The sequence below is a fragment of the Nicotiana sylvestris genome, chromosome 4, assembly GCF_000393655.2.
Source record: "Nicotiana sylvestris chromosome 4, ASM39365v2, whole genome shotgun sequence".
Taxonomy (NCBI): Eukaryota; Viridiplantae; Streptophyta; class Magnoliopsida; order Solanales; family Solanaceae; genus Nicotiana; species Nicotiana sylvestris.
This window is the reverse complement of record NC_091060.1, coordinates 83,061,004-83,074,408: the sequence shown is the minus strand read 5'-3', so window position 1 is coordinate 83,074,408 and position 13,405 is coordinate 83,061,004. Positions and strand designations below refer to the sequence as shown.

General features: G+C 40.1%; 1 protein-coding gene across 1 annotated transcript; it reads left to right on the top strand.

Annotated features, from left to right (window-relative positions):
* The first annotated feature begins 2,159 nt into the window (after nucleotides 1–2,159).
* LOC138889773 (uncharacterized) lies at nucleotides 2,160–2,684 on the top strand. Its single transcript, XM_070173108.1, has one exon. It carries the CDS (start codon nucleotides 2,160–2,162, stop codon nucleotides 2,682–2,684), a length of 525 nt encoding a protein of 174 aa, XP_070029209.1.
* The last annotated feature ends 10,721 nt before the right edge of the window (nucleotides 2,685–13,405 follow it).

Genomic DNA, 13,405 nt, shown 5'->3' with positions numbered 1-13,405 from the left:
TTGAGACATAACAAAATTGAACACAAATTAGGAAGATATTCATAATTCTAGCTCATTTGAGAATTTTATCAAACACTAGTTGAGCATCTTGATTTCAAATCTCTTTAACAAGATTTCTTTCATTTCCCCAACCCAATCTTTACTTATTTATATTCAACAATTTTCCCACAAACCTAATTTGTACATGCATGTATACATAATACTATTACACCAAGAATCATACATCAATAACCCATCTCACAATCTCTACAATACCAACACAACCTAGGTTAGGCATCTATGGCTTTCAATCACCATCCCATGAGTTACAATACTTGATTTATACTCATAATTCCATAATAACTCCATATATGTAAGTCTAAAGGTAAAAGATTACCTCTTGTAGACCAAATCTTGAAAGACAACTTTGGGGTGTTCTTGAGATTTTGAAGAAATCCTATAAAATCCAATCAAAATCATGTTGTAACTAGTGATTGAGAGGTGAAATCGCCATGAAAACACACTTAAAAACTCACCTTAGGTATGTAATTGAAGCCTTGACCGGATGGGTGATGGAGAGGATGCCCTAGTCTTGAAAAATGACTTAAATCCTCTCCTTTCCCGTCCTTAGGTTGTATTTATGGGTCTGCTACTAGCGCTCCCGTGCTAAGGCCGCACTAAGGCCGCGCAAACGAGGCAGAATACTTCGCAATATGCGCGGCCGCGCTAATGACACATGCCCAGTAAAATGGTCCTAACTTTCTGTATACACCTCCACATGACAAACGGTTTGATGAGTTGGAAACTAGACTCAAAGGGCTTTAATTTGATAGATTTTGCATCACACAACTCCTTATATAACTGGAGATATGATTGTCCAAAGTGAGGTCTTGTGCGCACTCATTTACAACTTTAGTCTATTATGAAATTTTCCAACTTGGCTTAGACTTAGGCCTCTCTTTAGACCTCAATTCACTTATAATATGACTTATACGCTTATTAACATATCCAATTGGTATCCATTATATCATGAATCCTCATTTGCACACAAAATAAAATAATTAGCCTACCTTGGCACTACGAAATCTTAAATTACTTGGCAAAATTTTCCGGGGCCTCACACGATTGTTTAGGCTAATCATGGGATTTACTTCCGTAATAAGAATTGTGCTATAACTAGGACTCCTCTTCTATATAACGAGGACCCTAATCATTTGTAACCACCTTACATTCACTAATATCAAAGCAATATAATATTTTCAGCTTACATTCTTGTTCATTAGCTTATTGTGTCTTTTACTATTCCAGCATTAATTTGTTCGAGGGCATACAAGCTCGAGAGCTTTATTACGTACCAAAGCCGGGTAAAAGTTTGGCGCCCACCATGGGGCTAAGCATAATAGTGATTGCTTAATATTAACCTTCATAGCATACACTATTTTTACGTTTGTTCTCGTAAGTGTTTTTGGTTTCAGGAATCAACATGTCAAACTCTCAAGCAGTACCCACTCATAGAGATATCAGCCTTGGTCTTCATGGCGAGAATGAGCACATGGTCGCCCCGGGTAACAGAGTACCTCCAATCAATCTGTATGTACCACATGCCCTAGATCAAGTCGATATCAGTTCTTGAGTCGCCATTCGTGGAGATTTTGGCACCAACCCTGAAAATAGCGTCCACAGAGACGCCCAGGCAGCCGATCAGAATGCACAGAGTGGTGAAAAAGGCGGGATTAGCCTTCAAATGATATTTGACATGTTACAAACTCGACAGGCTGTGATAGCGCAACTCCAAAATCGGAATCGAGCACCAAACAGAATCGAACTCGATACATCACAGGAAGTTGTTCATAGGGTCGAACCTGTATAAGAGAGATTGAATGATAATGGATCGGGAAGCGACCCCGCCATCATGAAGATGCTCGAGGAGCTCACCAAATGGATTGAATTAGGAGAAAAGAAATTGAGGCTAAAGATAAAAATATAGAAACGTACAACTCACGGGTTGATCAATTACCGGGGGCACCCCCGATTCTGGAGGGTTTAAATTTGAAAAAGTTCATACATAAGCCTTTCCCACCAAGTGCGGCTCCGAAGCTCATTCCGAAGAAATTTCACATGCCAGAAATTCCCAAGTACAATGAAACCACTAATCCTAATGAGTAGGTCACTTCTTATACATGCACAATAAAAGGAATGACTTAGAAGACGATGAAATTGAATCTGTGCTGTTGAAAAAATTTGGAGAAACTTTATCGAAAGGGGCAATAATATGGTACCACAATTTGCCGCCCAATTCCATCGATTCTTTTGCCATGCTTGTTGATTCGTTTGTAAAGGCACATGCCGGAGCAATAAAGGTTGCGACTAGGAAGCCAGATCTCTTCAAAGTGAGACAAAAGGACAATGAAATTCTAAGGGAATTTGTATCTCGATTTCATATAGAACGCATGGACCTACCCCCGATTACCAATGATTGGGCTTTCCAAGCCTTTACTCAGGGTTTGAATGAGCGGGGTTCGGTATCATCACATCAACTAAAGCAGAATTTGATTGAATATCCAGCGGTGACCTGGGCCGATATGGATAATCGATATCAATCAAAGATCAGAGTCGAGGATGATCAGTTGGGAGCCCCATCTGGTTCCATTTACCCAAATAGATCCGAAGGCAGGATTCAAAGAGACAGCGATAGAGAGCCCTGATCGAACAGAGATCGGTACCAATCATATACCACAGATCGTAGAAACAACGGACCGGGACGTAATCCTTTTCGAAATGATCGAGGTCAAAATTCCCGAGGGCTTATGAGTAAGAATGGCTTCGATAAACATGTTTAGCCTAAAGAAGCATCACGGTTATCGAAATACAACTTCAACGTCGATGCTTCAGGTATCGTGTCAGCCATTGGACGAATCAAGGATACTAGGTGGCCCAGACCCCTACAGACCGATCCAGCTCAAAGGAATCCAAATCAAATGTGCAAGTACCATGGAACCTATGGTCACAACACCAAAGACTACAGACAGTTAAGGGAGGAGGTAGCTCGTTTATTTAATGAAGGTCACCTTTGAGAGTTCTTGAGTGACTGAGATAAAAATCACTTCAAAGATAGGGACGCAAATAGGAAAAACGAACAGGAAGAACTGCATCACGTGATTCATATGATTGTTGGTGGGGTCGATGTTCCTCAAGGTTCGATATTCAAACGCACCAAAGTGACAACCACAAGGGAGAAACGTACTCGGGATTACTTACCAGATGATACGTTGTCTTTCAATGATGAGGATGCAGAAGGAATCGAACAACCTCACAACAACACACTGGTAATATCTATCATTATGAATAAAATTCAAGTTGAACATGTGTTGGTTGATCCAGGTACCTCGTCAAACATTATTTGATCGAGGGTCATAGAGCAGCTCGGCCTTCAAGATCAAATCATGCATGCAGCTCGAGTGCTCAACAGTTTCAACATGGCAAGTGAAACCACTAAAAGGGAAATCATGTTGCTAGTAAATGTGGCTGTAACTATCCAGGAAACAAAGTTCCATGTAATCGAAGGTGATATGAGATACAACACATCGCTTGGGAGACCTTGGATCCATAATATGAGGGTGTTTCCTTCAAAGCTTCATCAAGTCTTGAAATTCCCAACACCGGAAGGAATCAAAACGGTGTACGGCGAACAACCAGTAGCCAAAGAGATGTATGCAATTAATGAGGTGATACTAATATCGACTCTAACATCAACAAAGGGACCAGAATCGAAGGAAAAGCAGGCAGTCAAATAGCAACCACAGTCACCGGCCTCGACCAGATCGGAACGGAAGGAAACTCTCGAGGATGATGATTATGTGATACCCCGAACCTTTATAATCCCCGATGATTCCGATTCCATGAAGTTAACAGTCGAAGAGCTGGAACAAGTCATACTGATCAAGCATCTACCCGATTGAAAGGTATACTTGGGCACGGGGTTAACTCCCGAACTCAGGAAAAATCTCATTAAATTCCTTATTAAAAATATGGATTGCTTTTCTTGGTCCTACCTTGACATGACAGCGATCCCACTGGAGATTACCACTCATCGATTGAGTTTGGACCCAAAGTTCAGACCGGTAAAGCAAAGAGAAGTCCACGGTCCGAGGTAAAGCATGCATTCATCAAGGATGAGGTAACCAAACTTCTCAAAATAGGATCCACCCGGGAAATAAAATATCCCGAATGGTTGGCAAACATAGTTGTAGTCCCCAAGAAGGGGAATAAAATTAGAATTTGCGTAGATCACAAAGACTTAAACAAAGCATGCCCTAAGGACTCTTTTCCTCTACCGAATATTGATCGCATGATCGATGCCACGCCGGCCACGAGATCCTCAGCTTTCTCAATGCCTACTCCAGGTACAACAAAATACAAATGAACCTGGAGGATTAGGAAAAGACTTCATTTATCACTAAGTACGATACTTACTGCTATAATGTAATGTCATTTGGGCTAAAAAATGCTACTTATCAACACCTAGTAAACCAAATGTTTGAAGAACAAATAAGTAAATCAATGGAGGTTTATAATGATGACATGCTAGTTAAGTCCCTGCACGTAGAGGACCATTTGACACATTTGTAGGAACGACATATTGAGAAAATACATCATGAAACTCAACCCCGAGAATGTGCATTTGGGGTCGGTTCAAGAAAGTTCATCGGCTTTATGGTGTCAAATTGAGGAATCGAGATCAACCTCGATAAAATCAAAGCAATCGAAGACATCACAGTTGTAGATAACATTAAGGTTGTACAAAGATTAACACGACTGATAGCCTCTTTAGGCCGGTTCATCTTAGGTCTTCGGATCAAAGTCACAGGTTCTTCTCGCTTCTCAAAAATAAGAACAATTTCACTTGGACCCCGGAATGCCAACAGGCATTGGAAGAATTAAAACGGTATCTTTCGAGCCCACCATTTCTTCATACTCCAAAAGCGGACGAGCAGCTCTACTTATATTTAGCAGTCTCGAAAGTTGCGGTAAGTGGTGTCCTAGTTCGAGAAGATAAAGGTACACAATTTTCCGTTTACTACGTTAACCAAACTTTAGGTAAAGTCGAGACTCGGTACCCACACTTAGAGAAATTAGCGTTTTCTCTAATAAGTGCCTCTAGGAAATTAAAATTGTATTTTCAATATCACCCAATTTGTGTCGTAACCACTTACCCCCTTTGCAACATTTTGCACAAGCCCGAACTCTCGGGCCGACTGGCCAAATGGGTCATCGAAATTAGTGGGTACGATATCGAGTATCAACCCCGAACAACCATCAAGTCTCAAATTTTAGCAGACTTCGTGGCCGACTTCATGCCAGCCCTTGTACTTGAGGTCTAAAGGTAACCTTTTATAAAAGCGGGTAAGTCTTCGGGGTATAGACCCTTTTCATAGACGGTGCTTCAAATGTGAAGGGGTCCAATCTGGGTATCGTTTTGAAGCCGTCCACAGGCAATACAATTAGACAATCTATCAAAACCCCTAAGTTGACTAACAATGAGGCCAAGTATGTGGTCATGATTGCAGGTCTCGAGCTTGATAAAAGCCTAGGAGTAGAGGTCATCGAGGCCAAGTGTGATTCTCTACTTGTGGTTAACCAAGACAATAAGACCTTCGAGGTTCGAGAGGATCGAATGCAGAGGTACTTGGACAAACTATAGGTAACCCTACACCGGTTCAAAGAATGGACTCTATAGCGTATACCTCGAGAGTAGAACAATGAGGCTGATACCCTTGCAAATTTGGGGCCGTCAGTCGAAGACGATGAAATTAGCTCGGGGACTATCATACAACTTTCGAAGTCAGTAGTCGAAGAAGGCCACGCTAAAGTAAACCCCATAAGCCTAACTTGGGATTGGAGGAACAAATACATCGAGTACCTAAAGAACGGGAAGCGTCCATCAGACACTAAGGATTCAAGGACTCTACGAATGAAAGTTGCACGATTCACATTGGCTGAAGATGGAACATTGTATATGAGGATGTTCGATGGGCCGTTGGCAGTATGTCTAGGTTCGGGAGACACCCACTACGTCGCACGAGAAATTCATGAGGGTATTTGCGGGAACCATTCCGGTGCTAAATCACTGGTTCACAAGGTCATCCGAGCAGGGTACTATTGGGTCAATATGGAAAAAAATACTAAGGAGATCGTTTGAAAATGCAACAAATGCCAAAGACATGCACCGATGATCCACCAGCCCAGTGAGCAACTTCATTCAGTCCTATCCTCATGGTCGTTCATGAAATGGGGAATGGATATCATCGGCCCTCTGCCATCTGCCCCAAGTAAAGCTAAATTTATTTTATTTATGACTGACAATTTTCTAAATGAGTTGAAGCAAAGGCCTTCGAGAAAGTCAGAGAAAAAGAAGTCATAGACTTCATTTGGGATCACATCATATGCCGATTTGGGATACCCGCCGAGATCGTATGTGATAATGGGAAATAATTCGTCGGCAGTAAAATAACAAAGTTCCTCAAAGATCACAAAATAAAAAGTATCTTGTCGATGCCCTATCATCCTAGTGGGAACGAACATGCCGAATCAACAAACAAGCCCACCATTCAGAACCTAAAGAAAAGGTTGAACGATGCTAAGGGGAAATTTAGAGAAAGTTTGCCCGAAGTCATTTGGGTATATCGGACAATGACAAAATCTAGTACAGGGACAACATCGTTCTCCTTAGTATATGGTGTCGAAACTCTAATTTCGGTCGAAATTGAGGAACCAAGCGTCAGGTTTCGATACACAATGGAAGAATTAAATTACAAGGCTATGAGCACAAGCCTCGAATTGCTAGATGAAAAATGAGAAGCCACCCTCGTTCGAATGGCCGCCCAGAAACAGCAAATCGAAAGATATTACAATCGGAGTGCCAATTTTTGACACTTCAAAATAGGGGACTTAGTTCTGAGAAAAGTCACCATCAACACTCGAGATCCAAATAAGGGAAAGCTCGGTCTAAATTGGGAGGGACCGTATTAGGTCCTCGACATCATTGGAAAAGGGTCTTACAAACTTGGCATGATGAACGATGAATAATTGCCAAATAATTGGAACATATCACTCATCAAACGATATTATTGTTAAGGTATGGTTTTCTCCTTTTTCATTTGTATTGGATACTAACTTATTGAAGGTGTTCGATTGAAGACTTCGACAAATTCTTCAACACAAAGACCTCGGGTTTAAAAGCACGCGTTACACTCTTTTTCCCTTAGATCAGTTTTTGTCCCAAATGGGTTTTTTCGGTGTGGTTTTTAACGAGGCAACAATTATTTGTGCTACCTGGGGACGATTCAACAGTATCCAAGGCTTCTTTATAATCAACCTCGAATACTGGGGGGCATCACCCTCAGATGAAACCACTTTCGGATGTTATGTTCTCAAGTAAAATACTCCATATCAGCAAGTCTCGATAGGTAAAATTTTGTAAGGGGACAAACGGTCAAAGGAACCGTGTCCTTGTAGATTATTCGAGCCCCGATGGCAAAACATGTACGCATGAAAGATTTATGGAAGAAGTATTTTTCCTTACCAGATGTTCCACGCCTTAGTGAATTTCTACTTTGCAATTTCTACTTTACATATGATCTATTGCGGAAGCCGGCTCAAGTGTCGATCATAACTAAAGTTCGAGCTATCAATCCCATACTCGGGGACTACCATCCAAAAATCGACATGTTCGAATTATTAAACTCCGAGATCATAAGACCTTGAAAAGGAAATCCTCGGTTTTATAGGCCACGGCCACCCCCACTTGGGTAGTGACAGTTCGAAGTATAATTGAGAAACAAGCCCAAAGGGAAAATCTCAAGTTAAAGGCTACAACCAAACTAACACGGCTCGGAGACGTCTGAATTCCATAATCAAACAGTCCTTCAAATATTTTCATAAAACCGGTTTAAAAGGGCTACCCTTGGCAAATTTACATAGGGTTTCGATAACATCAACCCTCGAAAACCTTAAAAGGTACCAAATTGTTCGAACTCTCGAACAGACTTATACTAAGACATAACAAAAAAATTTCGATAACACTGAATCCTAATGGGTACAAATTTATCTCGTGCTAAGGCATAACAAATTTTTATATGATTAAACTTTTTGAGCTGAAAAAGGGGAAATAGCCACTCTTTTAAAGGCCATATCGGCCTGATTCAAGAGACTAAGGGACATTATTTTTGTTGAGTTCGTGGATTCACTTTCACTCAACCGGAACCTAAGGGTTCTTTCTACTCCGAGTTCGAGCTAGTACTCACTCGATTACAGAGACTATACTAATCTGACTTCGACAAAATTTTCATAAGACAACGAAGTGAGTCAAAATTCTTGCAAGTTATAAAGTACACCAGAATTGCCATAAGGCAAAAGTAAAACAAAGTTTTCATAAAACAGGAATTGGAGACAAATCGGAAAGAAAAGGGATCTTCATATATGCAAAAAGTATTTACAAAGACCACTCAGGGTCCTGCACAAAAAATTCAAAAAAGAAAAAAAATCTAAGTGCCTAATCTTCTCCGGGAGACTTATCTTCATCTTCTCCACTCTCGGATCCACTCGCACACCCGGAGTCATCGTCATCAGAAGAAAGTAGCGCTCTAGCTTTGGCCTCAAGTACTTTCACACTCTCGATCTCGACAGAAAGGTCAAACCCACGAGCATGAATCTCCTCGAGAGTCTCTCTCCATGACTAGCATTTGGCATGCTGGGCAACGCAGAATGATCAGGCCTGAGAAGCATCAGAGATTTCATTTTCTCGAGCGTGAGCAGCTTCAGCATCGACTCGGTAGACGGCCATGACCGCCTCCACGTCAGCCTTTGTTTTTTCTGCCTCGGATGTGGCCTTTGCGAGCTCGGTGGCCAATCAAGCCTCAAGTTTCTCGATTTTTTTGGTGCGGGCCAAATTTTCCTCCTTCTTAATTTGGAGTTGATGCTCGGTCAATGATAGTTGAGCTCGAGCAGCCTCTTTCTCCGAGGCAAGGCGATCCATATTTTGTTTGCATCCCGAAGTCTCTGCCGCCTTCATCTTGGCCTCCTCGCGAAGTTGCTCGATCTTTCTGACCCTCTTCTGAACCTGCAGGATTGGAGTGTTAGTCATCGTTTCCGGATTAACATAACAAGCTCCCAAAAATTTACATTACCTGCTCAATCAGGTCGGTTTGCCCTTTATGAGTTGTTGTAAATTAAGCTCGGAGGTCCTTGATCTCCTCTTCTTTTTGCCCAATGAGAAGTTTTAGGGCATCTCTCTCCTCTATAAGCCTTTTGAGATCGGCCTCACAACGGTGTAGCTCTACTCGGGATTTAGATAAAGCTTCCCGATGGAGCGTCAAGGCCTATGAAAAAAGAATGGAAAACACACAAGAGGAAATAAAGATAAAAATAATAACGATAGAGGGAGCTAAGTCTTACCTGACTCAGAAGTCGATGAGCTTCATCGAAGATACTCGATGCAACACCCAAATCAGAAGTATCTTCGACTCCCATGAAGCAACTATGGAAAAGGTCCTCCTCTTTGTGGGCCATTCCCACGTCAGGGGTCTCCAAGGCCTGGGCTTCCCTCTCAAAAAATGGGGGGAGGGGCGGCAAATCATCGACATTTATTTCCCCAAGTGAGTCACTTGGGGCATTCTCTTTGTTTTGAAGGGCCTCAGAACTGGCCCCTTCAGGTACGACCGCTGGTTGCCCATCATGATGGGAGGTACCTTCAGCCTCCGATTACTCGGGGACTTTGCTCGGGCCATCTTTCGAGATCCCCTCAGTCCGAGGCTGAACATCTTTGGTCATCATCGGCTCAGCGGCTTTTGGGACCTTGGTGCTCCTCTTTCAAGCAACTAGCTCAAAGGCGGTCATTCTCCTCTTCTTCATCTCGTAGCCGTTGAACTACTTTTTTAGGCAGCGCGGCAGTATCTTTCTTTGACTTGAGATCCTTGCTCTTTTTGGGCTTTGGAGTATTGGAGGGTGAGACCCTTTTTCTCCTCTTATCCTTAACCGGCTTCGGGGCCTCTTCCTCCTCCCCAGATAAGGGTCTTATGACAGCATTGTCTTTGAGACCTGTATGGAAGTAAATCAAGTAGAAATAAATAAAAAACATTTCATAGAAGAGCATCAAATACGATTAAGGAAGCTTACCGTGATTTTTAGCCTCCCATCGGCCCTTTTCCAAATCGTGACACGAGCGCTCAGCGTATGAAGAGGTCGAGGCCAATTTCCAAACCCAGCCTTCAAGGTTCAGGATTGCACCAGGTGTCACACCTCCTTTTTCGCCCGCGAGGTCCTTAAAAGGGCGTGGAAGGGAGTTTTTTCCAATTAAAGGACAATCAAAATGGGATTTATTTATTTATTCAGAGTCGCCACTCGGAAGATGTAGGGTGTCCCAAGTCACCAATTTAATCCCAAATCGAGGAAAATATTCGACTTTCCTAATGAAGTCTGCGAACCAGAAATTCTAAGTAAGGAATTCTGTTGACTCGAGGGAAGGTGTTAGGTACCCCCGAATCCCGTGGTTCTAGCACAGTGGCTTAAACTGTTGTAATGGCTAAAATATCTGATTTTTATACCTGTTCAAAAACTATAGTGCAATTTCAACTTTTAACCGCTTTATTGTTATTATTATTTTTATAGAGAATTGCAACATCGTGAAAATATATCTCGAACTACGTCACATCAATGTACCCGTGGTTATCGACATATTTCGACTCTGTTGAGATTTGGATTTGAGTCACATAAATGTGCACCCGAGTTTTAAGAAAATTAAATTATTAAAGGCGCGCCTAAAACGACTAGCGTATCATTTACTTTGGGTAAGGCCGTGAGAGTTTGCTAAACGGTCCATTCCGAAGTCTAAGCAATTTTTAAAGTAAATATTTACTGAGGGCCCCGCAATTTTTATATTTTTACTCAGCGAGGCTCATCTCATTCTTTTTAAAAGAACAGTCCTAAAGCGACTACATTTCTATTTAGGTTGTTCTCTAAAATAAAAGAAAATGATCCTAGTTAATTACATGCTAAAAAACGTGACATATTAATTGCTAGATTAAGACAAATGTTATTGGAAGAGAAGATTACTGAAATTGAAATTATAAATAAAATGCAACATCGACAAATAACATATTCAAAAAAACTAATTAACCTATAGCTAGATTAAACTCGCATGGTTAGACGAATTGATTCATTGGGACTAAATGCTTTTCAACTATTTGAAACTAAACCCACCTTAATTACTGATGCTTACAAAAGTTTGTTGAAGCTAACTCGTTAACTTGGATAACCTATTGGATTAAGGTTCTTATCCTTTCGACATTGAATCGCACTTCAAATATGTCAAGCCTACGGATTCTATAAAATTAATGGCCTTTTTATTTCTGCCTAAAACTGGCAGAACTAAACATATTCAAACAATTATCCCTTCAAACCAAACAAATCCCCTTTGAAGAAAAAAGAAGCTGCCTGAACCAAACATTAATACCTAATTCACACAATTAGTCCAAATTTATGCCTTAACTAGGTTTATCAGCAGGTTCACGATTAACTTGTTATTTCAGACTGATGTCGGCTCCAATTAGGATTACCTAAACTAGTTTAATTCTAATAACTCAATATACTTAATTCGAAATGAAATAGAATTCTAGCTAACATACACTGGAAAGCTATTAATAGTTTACAAATTACAGTTTATAAATAAAAGAAAATAGTTCTAGCCAAGTATGAATTCCATCGTCCATGTTCTTAATTTGAATTACAAAGATAGATTATACATCTGCCTACCATTTGACTATTAAACATGCAAATACAAATTAAATACTTGACTACTTGAGTATTTCTTTTCACTACAACAGCCGCATCACAATGATTCGAAAGTGTACCTGATAGTAGAAACAGAAGAAGAAAGTGAAGATCAGTAGACCAGTAGCTAACAACAGCGACAATCAGCACCAAACAGTACAACAACAACCAGTAAACCCAGCTCAAACGAAACTGAAAACCCAGCAGTACCAAAATAAAACACAGACGGATGCAAGGAAACAATAGTTTCTGATCTTCAAATACTTAGGAACAGCAGCCTGACAACTCTTAGCGCAAAAGTTTAAACTCAACACTCTAACTCTTAATCTAAAAGTTCTGATTTTTCTGAATTTGTTTCCTCTCCTTTTCCAGTATTTCAGATTTTTCCCCCTTTTTTAGTCCAATTCCTCCTTTTTTTATACAATCTTCTCGGCCTTTTTCCCTTTCAAAAAAAATCAGAATTCCCCACTAAAAATCTGCTCTTTTTACTTTAAATTCCACTAAGGAAGTCTTTTCCCTGATTTTCAGCCCCCATTACCTCTTGTTCCCCATTAATGTATTAGTTAATACCCTCATTAACAAAACACTAATACTAAAATATAAACTTAACTGTTTCAATCCCAAATTGCCCCTGAAAACCCTTAATATTACTGCCCTCCTAACACAAACACTATTGCATTACAACTTTTAAAATCTGAAATATGTTTTCAACCTTAACAAAGATTTAAAATTTAAACCTGACTTTCAAATGTACCCAAACTTATTTCTGATTACTGAAGGACTAAAGTTAGAAATCAATTGGAACAAATGAACTTGGAATTAAATCAATCTAGACTTAACACAACATAGAACTTAACACAATCCCTAAAACTGAAACTGAAATTTTTAATCAATATGCACATGAATGCAAACATCAGGAATGCAAGTTCATTGTCATTAGGATGACAATGCCCTGAAACCAAATGGCCACGGATCAAATATACACAACAACGTTTGACAAACTTTCTGTTTTAACAAACGAGAGTGAATTAATTGACGAAACTAATTAATGGACTGCTTACAACAACTGATACTAAACAATCAGACCCCAGACAATTTAGGTAATTCACAGGCAATTTTAGTGGTATTGACAGAAACATAGATTAACTGGAAACTAATTAATCGACGCAACTCATTAATCGATTATACAAATTATAACACATAACAATCATATCGAACCTAAACAAATGACAGAATTGATCCTATTGAATATGAACAAGGTCAATTGACCAAAAGAAATTTTAAAATCAATACAGCAGATAAACAGATATTTAGAGAAGCAAATACGAAGGAAAGAAAAGGAAATATCTCATAATAACAGAATTATACGGACCCAGTCTTCAAAACTCTGATTCAGACACTTTGAGATCGAACAGACCTTAGTCGAAGTATTCTCAACTGAAAATACTTCGATTAAGGTCGATTAGACCCCAACCTTTTATTAAATTTGGGCAGATTCCATGATTTGGAATTTTAGGGTTCTTGAAGGTCTAATTTGGGGTTTAATATTTCTGGTTAGATTCGAACCAAACCAAGTTTAGTTTGGTTACAAGTGAGGTCA